This window comes from Gymnogyps californianus, chromosome 16 (assembly GCF_018139145.2).
Source record: "Gymnogyps californianus isolate 813 chromosome 16, ASM1813914v2, whole genome shotgun sequence".
In the NCBI taxonomy this organism is placed as follows: domain Eukaryota; kingdom Metazoa; phylum Chordata; class Aves; order Accipitriformes; family Cathartidae; genus Gymnogyps; species Gymnogyps californianus.
The window spans coordinates 7,951,017-7,964,117 of NC_059486.1; the positions used below are offsets into that span (position 1 = coordinate 7,951,017).

The 13,101-nt window shown below is 39.9% G+C and overlaps 1 protein-coding gene across 1 annotated transcript in view; it reads left to right on the forward strand.

The window, feature by feature from the left end:
* Positions 1–6,840: 6,840 nt before the first annotated feature.
* ZDHHC8 (zinc finger DHHC-type palmitoyltransferase 8) overlaps positions 6,841–13,101 on the forward strand; it is a 115,556-nt gene continuing 109,295 nt past the window's right edge. Inside the window, exon 1 of the mRNA XM_050906619.1 lies at positions 6,841–6,944. Coding sequence (XP_050762576.1) covers positions 6,841–6,944 — 104 coding nt within the window. The remainder of the gene's footprint in view (positions 6,945–13,101) is intronic.

The window sequence follows — 13,101 nt, forward strand, 5'->3', positions numbered from 1 at the left end:
TAAAATTCTTCTCAACACTATGCAGACATGAGAATGTTGTGAATCTTTATTATTTTTGATGCAACATGCTCAAGAAATACCTGTATGTAAAGGGCAAAAATATTAGTCTGAATAGTTCTTTCAATTTTGTTACTAAATGTCTCGGAATTTGTTTAATTTAAAAATTTGAGGGATTTAACTGAAAAATGAGGGATTAATTTGTACGTATACCTTCATCATGGAAAGAACTGTGATAGGGCTGTGCAGAAGAGGAGGAGGAGAGGTAAAGTGAGCAGGTATACCATCTCTTTTCTCACTTGGTATGCTGTGTAGATGTGTGGGGAGGTATTTGGTTCAGAAAGCATCTGCAGCCTGAGCAGTACTTCCCTGCCTGTGAAGGAGCACCTGCAGCCCAGACCAACAGCACCAGTTAGGAGTATGGATTTCCCAGGCTGAGAATCTGCCGGGTCCAGAAGGTGGATGCTGTGCTTTTTGGCTGATGATGAGTCATGCTGAACTCTGACTTCCCACAACAGAAATGCTATTCCTTACGCTGCTTCATCTCTCAGTGCATTCCTTTGAATAACTTAATGAAAAAGTTTAATGTTACTAGAAACTTTTCTCTAAAGACTGTCTGATTCAGAGTTCAGAAAACTCAGCTTGATACCGTATTAATATTGAATTGCAACTATTTGTGTAGAAATGGAGATTGGGGGGGGAGAACATTACAAACTGCCTTATTGTTTTTTGATCTCCTGTACTGATTGCCATCAGCTTTCAATGCTGAGTACTTAAACAGTAGTGTGGTTATTTAAAACAAACCCAAACCTCTCTCCAATTAAGTCTCTGTAGCTGTCTTCATTTATGCCCTTCTGTTCCCAGTACATCTATCTGTTCTGGCTGGTCCAGCTTGTTTCTAGCAAGCTGTGTTTTCTAAGGTGTCTATGGCAAGCTAGTGTCTTAATTTTGATTAGCCAAACCAATTTCAAAGTGTTCTTAAATTGCTGAGGTCTTGTCTATGTGTGAACTTGCACTAGTTCAGTGAAGTGAGGTGTGTATAAAGGATTTTTTTTTCATCTTTTGCTTTTATGATGGTTTATTTAGGATTTACTTTAAAGGTCTTCCTAATTAGATTTAGCTAGAATTACTCTTTAAAGTAGAAATAAGAGGAATTATCAGTCTTTCACTAAACTTAACTAAATCTTTGACAATGTATCATTTTCAGAGTCAGGAGATAACGAAAACTAACTGCAACAGATCAGAATTATTTTGCTTGATGAAGAAAGGTTTGAAGTAATCAGCTGTAGAGTGGATTGTACATGTAAGTGATTTCTCAGATTCTAGTTCATGTGAAAACAAGGTGCTCTCTCAAGTAAGCAGCTTGTGCAATTATATAATAAGAAAATAATTCTTGAAGTTGTGAAAACTGACAAGCACAGGAGCGAAAAAACCCTTGTATTTTAGAGTTGAGTAGGTATTAGTATCTACAGCTATGCATCAGATTTATGACCACTGATGTATTTTTCCAATATGCAAATTTAAGTATGGAATATCTTTGTTCACTTCTGTCACATTAGACATGAACCACTGACTTAAGACCTGTTCATATTTGAAAGACTTGTTTGTGTAACTAGTTTGCTATAGTCTCCTAGTGAAAATGCAACCTACATTAGATCCATAAATAAATCACATTTGTAGAAATACTTTTTTCTTTAAGTATTAATGGTGAAGCTAGGGTTTGTGGGGTATAGTTTGTCTGTTATGCTTTTAACCAATATAATGACAAATGTTTTAAGTACAAACAAGGTGCTAGCACAATTCTGGATTAGATGTTACATACAGCAAATTTTTTTTATTTTGTGGAACGTGTCTGACTACTGCAAGTATTTCATGAACTTTATAGTCTTAACCTTATTTTCAGCTTTCAAGCTGGAGAAGTCCAACTTTTTGTTGTTGTTGTTTATCGGTCTTGACTACAAATTTACATCAGCTGATTCACTGTATTGTAGATATTAACTGTTGTATCAAGATGTACAATTTACAAGTTAACAGAGAAGCTAATGGTGTCACAAGTTCTTGCCTATTCATGTTGTGCTGGCTGTCCTCATTTCAAGTAGCTAAAAGTATATAGTTTTCTAATGCTGTTTTTCCATGAAAGCAATTATAGCTATGTAAACATCAACAAAGATGGATTGGACATTAAAATGACTGCATATTTTGCATTCTTTGGAGGATATTGCTTCATATAAATAGTGCTTATCAGTTTTAATATCTTAATTTGTTTGCTAGTACATGAACCATTGTTGGCTTTCTGAGTTCCAGCAGCATCATTTAGAGTGATATTCCATCCTAGTGGAGGAGAATTACACTTTATTAATGGTTTTAAATGGGATGGTTGGTGAATCTTCAAAACTGTTCAGAGGCCTACATTATTCTAATGTAAGTAGTTCCTTGTGGGGATGGTTTTGGAATCAGTCTGTGAATAAAGTAATCAAAGTCTCATAATAAATGCAATTTGACATGCCCCATCAATGCAGTTGGGAAATACGTGTTACACAAGTTCTGTTCTAAGCAAATGCTATTCCAAGGAAAATATCTACTGGAAGAATCTAGAAAATTATGTAGGATATCTGTTCAGGCTACTGAAAAGTCATTATTAGGCAATAATTTCTTGATATATCTAGTAAGAAATAAACTTGAACAACTAAATGAAAATTGTCATATTAAAGTTCCAGTGGGTAGTTTAGTAGGCCTGGCTTGTACCCAGAACTGTCTAGGCTTGCTTGGACTCTTTGCCAGCACTGTGATGATCCAGATGTCCTCTGTACTGAGCACTGCAAGTTTGAGGGAAAAACAGCTTTTACTAAACGCCTAATTGCTGATCGTTCAGGGTCCTGTCAGTGACCCTGAACAGTTCGCAGGTCACCAGTACTACATGGGCTGGCAAATGCATTTATTGTAGTAAGCAAATCCAGTAAGAAAAGTAGAATTATTTATTCTGGTCATTGTTTAGTGACAACAGCTAATACAAGCTAGGAGCTAAATTGCCCAGTGACCAATAAAAGATTCCAGGGATTTTCAGTACTTCCAAATGTGCAAAAGAAAAGAATTTTCTTAACCATGTAGCTAAGATTTCCAGCTAACATTAGTGCCATGATTTGATGTGAAAATTGCATGGCAATCAAGATTTCTTGATGCTTGCTCTGTCATGAGTTTCCTTTCATCTTACCAGCTTCGAGAATGGTACCCTGGTATGTGGCTCCAACACAGGTTCTGTGGCTGGCCCTTTCTCTTTTGGGGTAAAACCTCAGAGTAAAATCTTGCAAAAAGACATGCAATTACTACCCATACTCTGACAGATTATTTTTAGATTGTTCTTTGTAGCTGTATTAGTTCTTTGGGTAGTCACTAAATCTTTTCCTAACTCATGCTGCCATTGCTGTTTACCTCAGTGCTGCCAAAATCTTCTGGCACGCTAATAAGGTAGTATGAATCCAGAAACTACAGTCCTTGAAATAAAGGTTTTCCAGGAGAGCAACTCTGAGACATGCCTGTTCTGCTTTAGTCAGTCCTCCTCAGACATCCTTACTGTTTGGATGGTAAAGTCATCTCATGGCTTTACATATACTTGCCTTTTAATAGTGAGATTCAATGTTGCTCAGCAGTGCTTTATGCTGTCTTGAAAACAGAACATTCTCAAGAACTGGTACATTAGTGGGAAGGAAATGAGGTGAACTGTGGGAATTGGTGGACACCAGATTACTGAAATTATTGCTTTCTGATTAGGTAATCTACAATGTGCAGCAGAAAAAAGTATCTCAAAACACAATTCAGCATAACACTGTAGCCTTGTAACATGGAATGTTTCAGCCCTCTTTTGGAAATGCTCGTTCTGCATGACTGCACTGTTGCACAGCGCAAGTATGTTGATCCACAGGATGACACTGCAGCCCAGCCCAGGCTTGCGCAGTGATCTTTAAGATCAGTTGAGGTTTGGAGATGCACCTTTTTTGTTGCTATGAAAGCTACAATTCTTTGTGCCTTGATACCACATACTCACACTTATCTTTAGTGTCCCTCTCTATAAAAGTGTTGCATGACTGGGAGATTAAAAAAAACAAAAAAGCAGAGTTGCTTGCTGCTGAGTACTGCCCTTCAGAACAGGAGTGGCTTGAAAGATTGGCCCTCTAAATTGGGGCTGTTACAGTGAGACTGTGGAGAAGCGTTAGGGTGTCAGTGATAAAGGGAAAACCATTCTGAAGGGTGGAAGGAGCAGGAGCACTGAATCCTCCCCACTTGCAAAGCTGCCTCTGAGAAGCAGACTTTCTAGAGAGGTGAGAATTCTTACAGGAAAATACAACTGAAAGTAATGAGGTGCAGAGAACAGAGTAGGAATAGTCTCCTTAAGAATAACTCCCATATTCATATCAAGGAGTGTTACTGTCCCCGAAGGGCTTTGTCCTTAAAAAGAATGAAATTTAAGTAAATCACCAACCTCCAAATATGTATCTTAAAATGAACTTGTGCTTATTGCTCCCTAACTCCTGCTAGAAACTTGACAGGATGCTTCTGTTGCTCACCTAGAAAGGAAACTTGCATGTCCGTGCTAAAAATGCAGGTCTGACTGTCACTTGGGAGATAACTTCTTTACTACTTTTCAAGCCCTATGAAATGCATTTAAGTCTCTTATTGTCCATTACAGGATGCTAACCAAACTTCAGAAATGGTCTATAATGCTTCTTATGATAACGTTTTTCAGTTTAAAATAAAAATCAGTGGAAAAATAATCAGGGTTCTGTTTGCAACTGAATTTCTTCACCAAGAATGTTGCTTGAGTGGGGAGGAGGAAAGGGTTTGAACTGATGAAAGTGATAAAGTCTCTGCTTATGTCATGCAAGCGGTGCTGAACTAACTCATGACCTGAGTTAGGTGTGCTTTTGAAATGTATCTTCCGGCTTAGTTTTCTTGAAAAGGAATCCAGTTACCTGCTTTGAGACCACTCAGCAATACGCATCAAAGCGTGGTGACGGCGATCGAGAGATTTGCTTCCAAAGTACACTTTTGATCCAACTTAATATGCTAGTGTAGATGCACCTGAAGGCTTTCAGATTAGTCTGCGGAGTTTGGTTCTGTGTAAAGTTGTTGACCTTTTGATTAATTACAAGGATTTTAAGAATAATTTATTTCAATAAGCTGGCATGACAAGGAGTAGTGAAGCATACGAAACATTCAATGTCCCCCAAGCATTCAAAAATAACTTAAGTAGATGTTGTCCCTCCCTTTCCTCAAAAACCTAAGTCTGGAGTTCATTTTAAGTTACCTTCTGGCTTTAGTTCCTTTTGGATAAAACTTGACATTTTTGAAGTTGTTCTCAGAGGGCCAGAGAATACTTTTTATTTTTTTAGAGGGGGGGCAGTTGTTAGCAAAAGCTGAGATTTCACATAACCATATGCCTTCAGGCTGGAACTTGCTGGATTTGCTTATATTAAAGCTGATGCTCACCATTTTTTTTTTGCCAACTGTGAAGTTGAGGACCCTTACTTGCTTTTTTTGTTGGGTTTTACTTGTTCTGTTCTTAATAACTCCAGGGCTGTAGAGCTCATCTAGTCTCTTAAAATGGGAAATGATAATGTCTCTTCAGAACAGAACTGGAGTATATACCTTCTAAGGGCAAGCTTACTTTTAAAAACACCCAATAGAAGCTGCAAATGCGGCTTTTGTTGTCTTATGCAGTGGTTACTTTATGTGCGTGTTGGCAGCTGCAAACGGGGGATTGGCTGAGGAAGAAGGCAGGAGGGAAGGAGCAAGCTGCAGCTCCTGGCCTTGATTTCTAAACTTCCAAGTGGCCTTGAACCCTTCCTCCCATTTGAGGGTTTACTTCTGACTAAGGAGAGCTGCTGGGTGGTGCCCCCTGAATGTGAACAGAGGAGCTATTCACACAGAGCTCTTTAGAAAGCTGGTTTGGTGAACTTTCTGATACCTTAAATTACCTCTTATTTCTGCCTCCTGATGCTAATGGATAGATTCAAAAAGAACAGAGTATAGAGTAATTTCAGTTATGTTTGCACTCAGTTATTCACCTTAGAATTAGTTAAATTTGGCAGAGTGCAGCAGTTCTCAATAGAGTGAATCTGGGTTTAGCTGAATAAAATGTAGGGTTTTATTCGCTGAGCTAGCAATGCACAATTTGTGTCCAGCTTGACTAGTTCTGAATTTACTGCAGGCCCTGCTCCCGCAATACGCTTCTCCTGAAAGGACCCTCTCCTTCGCGCAGAGCCCTGCCGAGTTCAGCGGGGTGCTGCAGCAGTGCAGCAGCTTGCACAGCCGAGGTATTTTGCAACCAAGCTCCAGAGCACTGTTGTAGAGTTAAAATAGCTTTAATGTCCCACAAAGAGCCTTGTAGAGCTCGATAAATTGCCCTTTCCCCCCCCCCCCCCCCCCCCCTTTCTTTTTTCTCTTGTAAGAGGGAGAGAATGAGATCCACCCTGTCCGCAAGGGCTGCTGCGGCGGGTCCGTCCCCGCTGCGCGCCGGGGGCCGTGGCTCCGGCTGCCCCGAGGAGCCGCCGCTCCCGGCCCGGCCCGGCCCGGCCGTGCCGCCCGCAGCTCTGCCGGGCGCCGCGGGGCCGCGCTGGCTGCGCGCCCCTGCCTCCCCGCAGCGCTACCTTAAGGGGCTGGTTGACATCAGCCGAGTGGGCTGGGCGGTGTGGGTGGGATTTCCTGTGCTGGAGGTCAGCTGCTCCCCGTCCCTCTCCCGTCCCTCCCTGCCGCCCGGGTCCCGCTCTCCCCGCGCCGGAGGATCCCCGCATCCTCCCGGCTCCCTCCTCTCGGGTTGGATTTACATAGTGATGTGTAAACTACAGGATGCCCAGCAGCACTGGAAAGAGGTTTAAACCTACTAAATACATCCCTGTCTCCACAGCAGCTGCCTTATTAGTGGGTTCGACTACTTTATTTTTTGTTTTCACGTAAGTACCGCTCTGGCGGAGGGGGGCCCGGGCTGGGGCCGCCCGGCCCGGCGGGGGGAGGCGGCTGGGCTTGACAGCTCCTCCAGGCCCTGCCGCTGCTGGTCCCGCTCCCTGCCTGCCTCCTGCTATCCCTTCCCGGCTTTGGTTTGCGGAGGCTTATTATCTCTCCGTATCATAAAATGTGTCTGACAGTCAGATCCACCATTTCGTGGCACGTAAACCCTATCAGACTCCTGCAGCTGCCGGCTGTGTACATCAAAGATGCCAATTAACCGCAGCCCCCCTCTTCCCCGTCTGTGCTAGCAGGGCTGGTGTATGGGAGAGAAATGCATCTACAGCCACAGCCGCCCTGGTGCCGACAGGCATGAATCCAGCCTGTGTTTTATCTGGCCAAAGTCTCTTCTGCTTCAGGAGGGAGAGCTGGCCTTTTCCATGAATCTCTTGTGTGTTTCAGGGTTTATCCGGCAGAGCCTTTTGAAGTGGAAGGAATCCTATTCTAAGTATTACAGATTCTACATATTTTTATGTAACTGTCCTTAAAAGCCTGAGGATCTAATGAAGAAATATAGATTTGCTTGAAGAAGGGAGGGGGAAACTTTTTCCCCCCCTCCCTGTTTCCTCTTCTCTCATTCCCTTCTCCCTTAAATGCAAAATTGAGCTCTGGCGGTTGGCTTGCAGATCTCCTGTAGTTATATTAATATGTGAGTGGTGTAGTGCTTTAGCTTTCTGTTTCCTCTCCCTTTATATAAACTTGAGTTATGTAGATCGCTAACCCTTCCTATGCTGGGGTAACGGCAGCTTCCCTGCAGAGGCGTTGTTGGTATTTCGAGAGAGATGCTACAAAACTGTGCTCTGAAATGAGCTTTGACTAAGCTGCCTTTTGGGAAGGTGAAAAGATTGCTATTGGATATTAAGATTTATTGTTTCACTTATTTTGAAACTGTTATCCTTGTTTTGCCATTGCTAATTTTTAACTGAGCGCAGTGAAGCTGTTAGAAGCAGAAGGCTATATAACAGTGGGAGTATGTGTCTATGTCTATCCTTTTTGGTTTGGCTGTGATATGATTCTCGATGTTTCAAAATGCTCGTTACTGGTATGGTAATCTTAATGTAGGATTTCAGAATAAAATGCAAATATTGTTTTGTCTAACAGTTTCTTAAATCAGAACAGGTTTTGACACTGAGTTATGCTCTTGACTTAATGTGACTTGATTCCTCGTTGCTTGTTTTTAATGCATTTGATATGAAGTACTGGTAAATCCTTTCAGGATATGCTCTTTCAAGAACTGGTACAAGCCCCAAGAACTGGTACAAGTATAAGCCTATCATTCATCATTTGGGCATCTAATTATAGTTTGACACTCGCGGGCAAACACAAGACAGAAGTTGGCTTCTGTGATGAACTTGGTTGATGCTGGTGGTGTGAATATTTTTTTAAATGGTTTCACAGTCAAAAAAAGGGGTCTTCATGCCGGCATTTATTTTTCCTGCAGCTTTAGAAATGGATGTATGCTCAGGTTGTTTTGGAAGCTGTATGTTTGTTTTCACATGATACTTCCAATGTAGAGCTACAAATTGCTTAGTGATCTAAGACTTTCCTGGTAACGCAGTTGTTGTTGAAACATCCTTTTGGCAGCAGGACATCAACTGAGATGTTCGTTTCAGAATTTGTTCCTGTACGGAAGAAGCAATTGGCTTTAGTCTATTACCGAATCTCAAACTTAACTCTGCTCCCTCTGTTATCGGTGAATAATTACACGCGAAATGAAGTATTTTTAGGATCTCTCCATATTGTAACTTGGCCTGCGCATCTTGAAGTGTTAGTAAATTTTTTGAGGACTGCCTCAGACATACGTTCTCTGCTGCTGCCAAGTCTTGTGCGTAACAAAAGTAACACATAATTGAGCAACTGTTGTCAGGCAGTATCTGAAGTCCTGTCCATTCAAAAATAGTCAGATAAATTTGTATGGAATTGCTGTTCTTTTTTATCCTGAGCAGTTTTAGTAAAATCTATCTTTGTCTTGGAATCAAAGCAAGTAGTATGCATGAGATTAGTGTCTTTTGTGTGGTGGTGGGGTTTTTTTCCCCTTTCCTGAGCATCTCCATTTTTTATCTTTTTCCACAGGCAGTGTTTTGTGTCCTGAAGATCTTTTTGTTGCGATATGTTATTCAGGGCTGAGATAGACCTGAATTTTCAGGGGTGTTGATTTGCACAACTCTTTTGATGTTAGATAGATCTCTGATATGCAGCAGTTGAGGCACTGGCCTAAAATTGCTTTAAGCAGTGTTATTGATACAATCCATGCTTGCTTGTCATAGCACAAGAACTTTATCAGATGAAGATTTACATGTGTGTTTATTAATTCCTTATTTATGTCATTAAGCTCTAAGGCTGCTATGTCTGTTAATGAACTAACCTGTACATAAATACATGAAACTGATGATGGATGGGACTCGGATATCAAATTTTGGGTGCAGATCAGCTCAGTGGGATATCAGGCACTTGAGCAACTTCAGTGCGGTGGAACTGAATAATGGAGGTTAATATATGTGGAAAATTTGAATAATAACTTTTTTTAAACCACTTACAGAATAGAAAAAATAATCCTTTTAGGGCACTGCAAACATTTCTGAGTAACATGTATGAAAAACAGAGGCTCTGACTCGCCTTTCTCCCTAGACGTGTTTGTGGGCTCAAGCTACATGTTATGAGTGTCTTCTGCTGGATGAAAAGCTCTTCGAACTTGAAGGCCAGGGTTAGCTTTTTAGCAATGTAGTCTTTATTTTTAGCTTTTGTCCAAACACCTTTGCTAAACAGCAGCACACAAAGAGTGTTTGAAATACAAAGTATCCACTATTAGTTCATGGTGGTGTTGATCAGTGGTACTCATACTTTAATTTGGGAAAATTCTGTTATAGATTCTCCTTTAATCTTTTTCCTCAGCTAACTATTTAGGATTCACTGTATCGCTGTTATATTCCTTCTGGTTTTATGAAGGGGAACTAAACTATTTAGCTATCAAGATTATTGCCTGGGAAGACAACTAAATATTGCAGTTGTATTATTGCAGGCTTTTAGCTCTCCATGTGTGTTCCTTTAATAATAAATACAAGCGTGTGAGTAGGTGGTCTAATTTGTCACAGTAGGAGAGTAAACAAGCATTAATAACTCTAAGCATTATGAAGGAACGTATCAATAATGTTATATATAATGATTAGGTTAATTTACTTATATGAACAAATCAAATGGCATAATGAAGGAAGAACCAATTCTTCTTAACATTGCAGGGATCCAGAGTGATTCAGTTGTAGTAGACCTGAACTTATTTCTACCAAAATCTTTTTTCTTCGTATTTCTCATAAGCTTTTTGTTAGAGATAACAATTTAACCTATTTCAGTGAAGTCTGGGCTCTTAGCCTTGGACTACCGACTGCTATGATGTAAACTTTAGTGTGTTCATTCAAAGAACCTGAGTTTTGAGAACTTCCCACTTTATTTTAGGTTGCGTAACTTCAGTATTAGTAGCGAATGCGGCTTAATTGTCAGTAAGCATAATGCTGTAAAGCATAATGTCACCCAATGAGTTATTACGTTTGGACTCGATGATCTTAAAGGCCTTTTCCAACCTAAATGATTCTATGATTATTCTGGAGCTAGTAGTTCTCTTCACCTGTTTAAATTGTGCTACTTACTGTAGTTTTTAGTGCTGAGAACCTCTGAGTTAGTTCAGCAGCTGCAATGCCTGTATCTGTAGATTACACAGCAAGCTAAAAGCATAAGGCTTTAAGGAAAAACTGTGGCTGATTTTAGTAAGGAGAGAAAAAGCTCTTCATTCTCTCACTGAATATTGTAGACTAGAAATTTCTGAGAAAATACCCATTTTCAGGCTGTTTTCTGTAGCATGCAGTCACTTGAGCATCTTTTGAAGTACGGCAGAAACACGTAATTCATAACAAAGGTCCAGGTGCCACTACTTCCTTCATATAATGGTAGTAACACTGCTGTATATTATTCCCTTAAATGGGATAATAAAATGGGTAATTTTCTGGGTGAAGTGAAAGCACAAGTAAGTAAGGTGACAACTCTTTCAGTCAATACTGAAAATGAGACTTCAACTTTGTTCTTAGAAGTCATAATGGGAGGTAATCATAGGTATACGCCACAGACATATGCAATTGGCACTCTAATGCAGTCTGTGTCACAGGGGAATTTAATATCAATAACCTTCAGGAAACAACTGAGGAGCGATAAATTGGTGTAGAAGAGGAACTGAAGTTGAAGTCACAGCAGGGATGGAAAGAAAATAGAGAAATAGCCTATACCCTTGCTATTCAGATGGTAGAAGGAGGAAAAATGGCTAGTAGACTGTATTCAATAGCAGGGCTGGTGGATTTACCTTAGCAAGAAGGAAAGCTCAGCTTCATTCATGAATGTTTAAAAAAATTTTTGGTATTCCCCCTACATTTGTATATCATGTTACTGTATTTAATGAACTAGAAAGACTCAGCATTTCTGCAATGGCTTAAACATACAGGTTAGCCGTATATGAATTCAGATACACTTACGATAAATGCACTTCTTAAACCATAAGCACACCCCACCGCCACCAGTTATCTGATCCTGCACTGGAAAAGCACTAAAATAAATACGTAATAGCATTTTAAAGTTCAAAACTATAGTAACCATTCTGGATGGTAGTTAATGGAAATATAATTATATGTGTACCTAAAATTCTTGAACTATCTACTGATCTCATCCTCCCATAACTTGCATATGTTCATAGATCAAAAAAAGGGAAAGCATTGTCTGCTTTTTTGACTTGGGTTTGTTTAGTCACTAGCAAAGGTCAAGCTAATTGAAGATCATCTTTGCTTTAGCGAATTTCATTTGTATCCAAAGATGTTTTTCTTACCTAAAGTATTTTAAGGACTTCAGTGAACTCCAGTTCCAGATGTTCAGATGTTCACTTCTGCCAGTTCAGTGTTCTGATTTCATTTAGAACAAATGATAAAATGTGATTTAAAATGTATATTACAGATGTTATGAAGCTTCATCTGTAACGCAGGTGTATTTTATACTAGCATACAGGAAATAGAACTGGATGCTGATAAAAAAAGGACAAGATGCACAAAAAAGGAAATAAAGATAAAATCATAGCTCAGATTGTTTAATCTTGACATGCTGCTGGACAGCATGAATTCTGTCTTGGAGTGTGATCTTACATCGCTCTTATGGTTTGGCCTCTGCCTAACAACTTGCTGAAGGCTGCTTGTGGATTTGGGTGTAGCTCTGGTGGCATTTGCTTGTGACGTATGATGCCAGAAGTTCAAGGTTTACTGTGGTGTGTATGAAAGCACGTGGAAATGTTGCCACTCTGCTTATCCACTTCCCCCTCATACTAACTGAACGGTCACACCAGATATCCTTGTAATTCTGAAACCTTTGCAACACAAAGCTTATCTTCCTTGTCTGTTTCTAGCCATTCTAGGGGTTCATTTGATATCGGTAATGCTAATTGTGAAAAAGAACAAATTCCCCCTTCTTGAACTTTCTTCCCAAACCGTACTTCACTACTTGGAGTATTAATGTATTTCTGATTTTTTAAAATTTTTTTTCTTCCCACATGCCAAATCAAGAAGTTGCTGGAACTGGCAGGGAGCAGCTTCACAAAGTATACGTTCACTGACAGCCATGCAGATGACACTATATAGAGGAAAAAGGGTGTGCAAAAAAGTGTGCATCATTTTAATCAGGTGAATTTCAAAACTGACTTCACAAACAGACACTGATTCAAGTAGTGCAGTTTAGCCTCCTGAGATAGCTTAACATTTTCCATCTTAAATGCATCTTTAATGGCAGGTTTTCCCTGTCCACTTTACTTGCGATTCAGAAAAGGTAAGGCTTGCCAGGTTGACCTGAGTCATCTCAGTTGTCATGTCTGTCAGCTTCTGAAAAATATTTATTCTTGTTATGACAAAGAAATGTTCTTTTAAGCTGTGGCAATTTCATCTTGGTATATAATTTTTGTAAAGAGAATCTAGACAAACTTGTCATGCAAGATAAAAAGACAGGCAATCTCAACAGGAAAATCCGTTTAACTGAAGTGTGAAAAGTTGGGTGTGTTTGGGTTTTTTTATGCTGGAAGAGAGCTCAGTT